The sequence below is a fragment of the Hibiscus syriacus genome, unplaced genomic scaffold (assembly GCF_006381635.1).
Source record: "Hibiscus syriacus cultivar Baekdansim isolate YM2019G1 unplaced genomic scaffold, ASM638163v2 tig00110415_pilon, whole genome shotgun sequence".
NCBI lineage: Eukaryota > Viridiplantae > Streptophyta > Magnoliopsida > Malvales > Malvaceae > Hibiscus > Hibiscus syriacus.
This window is the reverse complement of record NW_024062729.1, coordinates 13791-22463: the sequence shown is the minus strand read 5'-3', so window position 1 is coordinate 22463 and position 8673 is coordinate 13791. Positions and strand designations below refer to the sequence as shown.

Below are 8673 nucleotides of genomic sequence, written 5' to 3'. Positions count from 1 at the left end.
GCGATATGAGATTCTTGAAAAGAAAATTGGAAGTATTTGCTCTGATTTTCATTCGGTTCTTTATGCCTAGGGCAGTAAATGAGGATATTCGAACTTGAGTATTGTTGAGTTTGATTAGAAAATTCTTAAATTTTTTAAGTTTAATTCGAACTCGAAATCATAAATTAAAATTCGAAAAAACTTAAATTGAAAAAATATCTTAAATTCTTTTTCGATTGAAATCAAAAAATTGAACTTAAAACTTAAATGAAATTTTATTTTGTATTTTTTCAAAAAAAAAATTAACACGTAGATGTTAATATTATTAATAATTTATTTTTTAAAAATAAAATCTTAATATATATATAATTGAGTTGCTTGTAATATTTTTGAATCGAGTATCAATCAATTAATTTAGTTTGAGTTTAATATTTATTGAGTTTTAATCGAATCGATCTTAAATCTCATTATCTAAAATCTTATTTCATTTATAGTCGTATTTATGTATATCAATTTCGTCTCGAAACTGATGTTCCTATTTTAAATTAATTTGAATATAGATAATTTTCGAAGTACAATAATCTGATCAATTTCTTAAACCCTATTTGTATTGAAATAATAATCTGATCATATTTAATATAAATTGTTAAGAACTCAAAACCCTACTGTCCCTTCACTTATTCAATTTCTATGTACACATATTTTAGATCACTACTCGTCCACTGATGACTTTGTTCAAAGTTCAATTAACTGGGTATTTAGCCCTAAAATTATCAGTTTTGGTTAGTTTTAGTATTTAAACTTTTAATTTTTTTCAAAGTCATACTTAACGTTTAGTTTTTATCTTAATTTAGTATCACACCTTTAAAAACTTAACGATAGAACTGATGTGACATTTTTAATTAATTTTATTCAAGTAATAAAGTGACGATTAAAATTGATAGTTTAATTATTAAATGCGTAATTTACCCTATTTGTATTGATGGCGGTGCCTGCATTCTCCTATGTGAACTGGGAACAAAAACAATACCTAAAGACACTAACTCCTTACGAAAATAGTCGAGTGAATATTGCGACCCTAAAGTATTGATAACACTTATAAAAAATTAAACTTTTATATAATTCTCTAACTGCCGGAAGTCTTCCACGAAAGTTACTCTCAATCTGACGTTGGGGGCAGCCTACTACCCTACCTCCCCTTATCCCATTGCATATGGGAATTGTGTTTTGTTGTTATTGTTGTTGTATCCTTATTAAATTTTTAATATAACTTTTAATTATTATTTTTGTTAAGCTAAGATAATATTATAAAGTAATATCTATTCTAGATACCCTTAATCATTTGATAATAAACAATTAATCACCCTGCTGCAGTCGTTGGTGTTTAAACTCGTGACCTCTAAAACAACAATGATTACTTTAACCACCGAGATAAATTGTTTCGTGTTAGAACTTTTAAATCTTTAACCCAAAATCATGTATTTCTCTAACAGACTCTATTAATAATATATGATCTAATTGTAGTACATATTTACACATACGTTTTCTAGATTAATGTATTTTAATTATTAGTGTTAATATGAAATCTATATAATATTATATTATTGGGAACGATTATATATGTATGACTTATTTATTAATTTCTGGTTTTTTTTCCTTAAAAAAATACCTCAGAATCAGCAATGAAAATACTCTTTCTAATCATCTTCGAGATATCTTTTCCACTCAGAAAATAGCCAAAACCAGGCTCCACCATCTTCAACGAGAAGAAAGCTTTAGTTCCGTCGTCGATGACCGGAATTATAATGATTTCGCCTCTTCCGAGCATCGCGATCTGTCCCTCCGACAAATGTGGGTTGATGATCGCATCCACATCGTTCCTGTTCAGGTGTAGTGCCTTGCCATTGATTTCGTCCCGGGAAACCGTTTTCCCCAATCGTCGGCTCCACATAATTGCTGGCGTGGCTAGACGATGACCGAGCCATGTTTTTGGTACGTGTGTTTGTGTTCTAATTGTAGGGTTTTATAGGGAGAGAAAAGGCGGTGATCGGATTTAGTTCGGCAGGTTAAATTAATGCCTGATTTATTTTGGAAGATCCGATCAATGCCTTTTTTAAGGATAAATTACAAGTTTACTCACTGAATTTTATTCTATCTCCTGTTTCACTCACCGTATTTTTAATTTTTTCAATTTTCTCACTGAACTTTAAACATTAAACTTTTTGGGTCACTCGACCGTTTACTCAGTAACAGGGTGCTCATGTGGCTTATTTTAATAATAAAACATGTCATACGTTTACTCATTGAACTTTACTCTCTCTCCTATTTCACTCATTGTACTTTTAATTTTTTTCAATTTTAATTTAACAACGTTAGAATTTTAACGGTCGAGTGACTAAAAAAGTTCAATGTTTAAAGTTCAGTGAGAAAATTAAAAATTTTAAAAGTACAGTGAGTGAAATAGGAGAGAGAGTAAAGTTCAGTGAGTAAGCGTGTAATTTACCCTTTTTAATCGTGATTTTAGGGTTCATATCTTGGTTTCCGAAGCTTTCCAAGACACTTTGCATGCATTGAAGTTTAAACCTAAGATTTTCTTTATATTTAACTTTTCGTAAACCTTTGTTGATTAATGGGCTGCAAATAATATGCATTTCATAAAAAAGGAAATAATAAATATTATTCAATAATATCAATAAAAAAGGAAATAATATCTCAGTTTTTAATTGTTTAGCATTTATTTGATAATTATTCAGTGATGAAAGGTAAGTAAACTTATGGGAATTTTAATATGGAACCCAAGATAAATTTATGGGAGTTATACTTATTTAATATATTTATTTAAGAGAATAATATCTTGGGTAAACTACGCGTTTAGTTTCTAAACTATCAATTTTGGTCTGTTTTAGTACCTAATTTTTTTTTTTTAAATTATATCTAAAGTTTAGTTTTTGTTTCATTTTAGTATCCCGCCGTTAAAAACTTAACGCGTTTAATACCTAAACTATCAGTTTTGGTCCGTTTTAGTACTTAAACTTTCAATTTTTTCAAAACTTAACGTTAAGTTTTTAACGGGATACTAAAATAAAATAAAAACTAAACGTTAAGTATGATTTTGAAAACATTAAAAATTTAAGTATTAAAACGGACTAAAATTGATTTTCTAAAAACTGGATACATAATTTACCCTAATATCTTGTTTTACATATATATATATAAAAGCGTGTCATGTAGATTGTACTTTTTAAAAGTAGATGCCTTTATTGAGGTATTCCAAAAGAAATTTTCAATGTTTACATAATTTAAGACCAAGACAAAAGAAAAGACGATAGTAAATCAAAAATAAAAAAAGAATTATACAAAGGGGGAATTATATAATTTTTTCATCTAATTATATATATGAGAATTGAAAACAACATAATATCTAAATATATATATAATAAATTTAAAGGTAAAGTACGTAAATAGTCCTCGAATATAATATATTGTTTTGTTGGGTCTCTTGATTATTAAAAGTTACGTATTGGTCTTTCGATTTTAGGACACTGCTTTGTTGAGACCTTCTATTATTAAAAGTTATAAAATGATCACTCAACTATTTATATATATTCCAAAATCATCATTTTTCATTAAATAATTGACGATCTTCTGAACTAAACGTTAACTTATTGACTATGATATGATAAAATATGATCATAGAACTGAGTTGTACAGTTGTTTGAGATTCTTAGATTATATTTTATCATATTACAGTCACTAGATTAACATCCAACTCATAAGATCGTCAATTTTTTAACGAAAAAGACGAGTTTGGAACATATAAATAGTCAAGTGATCTTTTTAAAACTTTTAATAATCGATAAACTCAACAAATAATACTCTATAGTTGGGAAGCATTTATGTACTTTATCCTAACAATGTGTACAAGTAGCAGATTTCACTGAATTATTCCAAGATTGCTAACCAGACTATCAAATAAAATTTTGGTACTCTAACAAATTAATTCATTCCAAGGAAACTTTAGTAATTTGTTCCTCCATCAGTTCCAAGTATCATCATCATATCTAAAAATTCCCAGAGCTTTCCCAGATAACTCCATCTGCAGCAGTATCTAGAATCAGTTTTTAGCAATCTCCCTCGATTTCGAGATTTTCTTCCAAATCTAACTGCATATAAGCATGCGACTTCGACAAATACGCTCGAATCCGAGCTACTCAAATGGATCCCGAAGTAGAAAAAAGTGTCCATATATGTTTCAAATACAGGCAATGGTTCAGCTTATGAATTACCCTCCATGGCAAGATGAACAATGAGCAAAAGTTTTGAATGCTATGTACCCTACAGAATGTATCGATTGTAATTAGTTTTTTTACGGTAAGACGACGTCGTTACAGAAAGCTAAATGATGACTTATGAAGAGAAACTCCCTGTAAACAATTTCCATGGTAAAAAAGGAATAATTCAGCAGACAGAAGTGATGCATTTCTCTAAGGAAGCAACAGCTACTGGGAAATGCTATCATGTCACATTCAGTTTTCCCTGTGCGTGTTTATGGACAGACAACATGCTTATTCGATTGTGAAACAAATAACTGTGGTAACGATTTCAGTTGTGCCTGACAAAGATCTTATCGGATAGAAACGATATGATCTTTTCACATTGTTTCGAGAAATCGAAAAGCAGACTCAGGCTTAACTGGCAAAAACTGCACATGAGGAGTTACCTTCACAGATAAGCTAATAACATTTCTATTTTACAGCCATTCAAGCGGCTTGAACAAGAGATGCCGTGTGACCATGGTTTATGCAATACTTCCCAAATTCACAAAAAGATGTCTTTTCGATTTTCATCTGATGCTTGCTCTTTGCAAGATCATTACCAATCCTGTTAAAAATTTCGGTCCATCCATTATCAACAAGCAAAAAAGAAAAAAAAAAGTTATGAAATGAAAAATACAGAAAGCATGAGAAGTAAAGATCTCGGCACGATTACTTTGCGGAAAATAAAGTGCAACATGCATGTCCCAGCAGAATGTCAAACAACATTAAAAAGCTTATATGACGGTCCAAAAGAAAACCTTTTGGAGAATTCCAGATATCAGGTCATCCCATGGCACCCACAAGATTCTGATCTTACATCCTTCAGGAACACAGATATCTAGGGCTCACATCAGACCTGAAATAGAAGATTCCGACAAGCCACATGCTAATGAAATTAGTGCCTCGAAATAACTTCCCCAACAAAAACTGTCCCATTGTTGAAAAGCAAGAGAACGGTGTAAAACCCAGAAATCATCTTCAGAGTTCAGGTATTTGGAAGGAAGGTGTCTAAGCCTCCTTCTGCCCTGGAAAATACAGGGGGAAGCATCAATAATTGCCTCGACCTGAGAATGATTAGTCTTTAAACAGAGTATCATACCCTGAGAACACTGACATCAATATGAAAACTTGACACATATTTCCTTAATATTAATCAAATCAAATATCAAGAAAAACATAAATAGATCAGTTGTGCAAGAAATATACAGAAGAGAACAATCAGAAAAATGCATTCTTGATATCTGCTCAATTGTTGGAAAATTCCGATATGCTATTTCTCAAAGTTCTGTTTGCTAAAATAAATGTACAAATGAGGGAGAGAAGAAGAGATGGAAGAACTGTCACACAATGCTCATCTCAGAAACATTTAACGGTCTTCATTTTCTGTTGTGATACCTTCATTTCAAAATATACCACTACACGCTCTATACGTAAATGAGGAAAATTGATAGCATATTTCATCAAGCTTGATACAATTGAGGTAGCCACCAGGGTAATTATTTATCCAAGACTAATTCTAAGGGAAGAAACAAAGGGGGAACACAGACACTCCATGTTATCTTATAGGAATGCTGCTATCAGCGGAAACTAAGTTTCTTAGCTCCATCAAGTGCTCATCATTAGATATATGAAGTGAAAGACGAAGATTTGTCACTAAAGTTTCTTGTTCCCAACTTAAAGTCCCTGATGCATACAAGGCCTCCAAAATGCAACGATAGGCATGTAACTCTATCTTATGGATCTTGGCTGTGAGTTCTTTTGTAGGAAGGAGACAATTTCCTTCCCTGTCTACCCTTGGACAAAAAGATTCAGCATCACTCCATTCACCATTATCAACTTTGATAGGACCTGTAGGAACACAATGAGGTAACCTATTGAAATTTTTACCACTCGCACTACAACTACCAACAGAGCACATAACACTATCAGCGTCATTATTTCTAAATGCTCAGCAAAATAACATCCAACAGCACCATTTGGTCTTCTCCTGTCTCCATGCACTTCAGACAACCCCGTTCTGCTGTTAAGAGAAGCATGTATGTATGTTTCACCCGACTTATCTCTTGGGAAAACAACAGCATCTACCTGTTCAAGAACGGATGGATTTGCAACAACCAGTCGATACAATCTTTTATTTCTCTCAACTGCTCTAAGCTTCTGTCTACCAGCAGCATGAGCTTCAACCTGAGAGTAGCATCCTCTTTTTAGAGTTTTTGAGGAAGCAATAACAGAATCTTGGTAATTAACCTTTGTGTTAACAGGACCACATTCATCCTTCACATGCCTATTTGTCCTTCTAATGGTATTTGAAATTGGGAGCTAGACTTTTGGTTGTATCCAAGGGTGGAATTTTCACCGTGTTTCACATCCTCACAACTGCCAGAACCCTGCATGTAGACATAAATAATATAAATATCTTGGCTTGTGGAACAAGAACCAAACATATGAGTTTGATATCACATTTGTCATAATAAAAATAATAGATAGTACTTAGATCAAGAAGGGTTACTGTCCGAATGAAGGGATGCCATTTAGATTTGACAAATGAGAATATTCAAGCTAACCCCAACTTACAAAAGCGTGAAATACATTTGGAAACTAAAGATGGACATAGTATATATAAACCTTGTATAACATAATTTCATTTAACTGGAAAAAAAAGTGAATGCTGAAATAGTTTTGAAAACTTAAAATTTTCAAATGCGGGAGGGACATAGATTAAGATAGGAAGTACCTTTCCAATCACAACCCATTCATTGTCTTGCCATGATTGTCTCACACGGACGTCTAATTTACTGACCTTAAACTCCAGAGATGATCCAAGCAACCTAACCAAAATGTACTTTTTCTCCAAAATCGCTAAAACGGTTGCCATCTTCCAAGAAAAGTTGTCAAAAACCTCAACAATATCACCAGGAACCCAATTATATGAAACTGCTGGTGCAGGAGGACAAGGTCTAATAGCTTTCCTAGATACCCTATCCATGATTGTCTTGTTAGTCGCATTGGAATAACCTTCATATCTAACCTTGTAGTTGTGGCCATTGCCACTGATTATTTCAGCACAATGCCAGGAGCCCGATGGTACCTCTTTTCTGCTCAAGACTTCTACTTTGGTCCCTTTCTTGAATCTCATGATCCCTATTTGATCGCAGACGTTGACAAATGAATAAGGTGATTAATTCATAAAAACAAATTAAACACTAAAAAACATAAGAATACAATCAAAATATCCTAGCGAACGTTATTCATGCTTTGGATTAGGGGGGGAAAACATTTTAAACGAAAAGAACAACAAAAAGATCTAATGCGAGCGTTAATCATACTTGTAAAATTTGTTTAAAGTAAATAAACAAAACAACACAGTCAGGAGTCTGTTCGATGAGCAAGAAAATGCAGGAAAAAGGAAATCAAAATTTTCGGGAAAAAATTAAAGTGATCTGCTAAGTTCAAACTCTTTCTACCTTCAAAATCAGAATTAAGAACAATAAAAAATTAATAGACATTCATTCAACCACCTTTCTTCCTTTCTGCCTACGTATCCACCATTTTCTCAGTAGCCAAACAGAAGACAAAAATAACAACAATTACAAAAGAAAAAAGAGAGGACAGAAAGCAGTAAATCAAACAAAAACTAAAGTTGTGTTCATAATCAGAAATATACAATGAAAATAAAATGAATACTTCAAATCATCAAATTTGAGGACGAACACTAACCTTTGATGGAGGATTGAAGAGAGAAACCAAAAACAAAAAAGATTAGTTTTTGTTTCTTAGTGCTTTAAGAATTTAATCTGTTCATATGAAAATTTGATTTTCTGTTTGGGGATAAATTAGTATATATGGTGTTTAAAGATTTAATTTTATTTTTAAGCGTAAACTACACACTTACTCACTTAACTTTACTCTCTATCCTATTTTATCCACCGTACTTTCAATTTTTTTAATTTGATCACTACCTTAGACATTGAACACTTTTGGTCACTCAATTGTTTTCTCAGTGACGGGATGCTTATGTGGCTTATTTTAATAATAAAACATGCCACACATTTACTCACTTAAATCTACCCTTTCTCCTATTTCGCTTACTGTATTTTTTTTTCAATTTTAATTTAACGTTATTAGAAATTTAACGATCGAGTGATAAAAAAAGTTCAAAGTCTAAAGTTATGAGCAAATTGAAAAAATTGAGGTACGGTGAGTGAAATAACAGAGAGAATAAAGTTCAATGAGTAAGCGTTAAATTTACCCTTTTTTAATTAATTTGGAGAAGAAGAAAGAATAATAGAAAACTGAGTATAATAAAAAAGGAATAATATGGTAGGCTTTCTATGCCAAGTTACCAACTGCCTAAGAATAGCTTGTTTTGGTTGTGATT

At 31.9% G+C, this 8673-nt stretch overlaps 2 protein-coding genes across 2 annotated transcripts; both read right to left on the bottom strand.

Annotated features, from left to right (window-relative positions):
* Positions 1–5163: 5163 nt before the first annotated feature.
* On the bottom strand, positions 5164–8159 carry LOC120124139. The gene is made up of 4 exons (XM_039142873.1): positions 8013–8159; positions 7030–7436; positions 6381–6682; positions 5164–5320 (listed from the first exon to the last, which is right to left on the bottom strand). Exons 2-3 carry the CDS (start codon positions 7429–7431, stop codon positions 6572–6574), a joined length of 513 nt encoding a protein of 170 aa, XP_038998804.1. The 5' UTR covers positions 7432–7436; positions 8013–8159; the 3' UTR covers positions 5164–5320; positions 6381–6571.
* LOC120124205 lies at positions 5851–6568 on the bottom strand. Its single transcript, XM_039142923.1, has 3 exons — positions 6560–6568; positions 6257–6479; positions 5851–6143 (listed from the first exon to the last, which is right to left on the bottom strand). Exons 1-3 carry the CDS (start codon positions 6566–6568, stop codon positions 5851–5853), a joined length of 525 nt encoding a protein of 174 aa, XP_038998854.1.
* Positions 8160–8673: the final 514 nt, after the last annotated feature.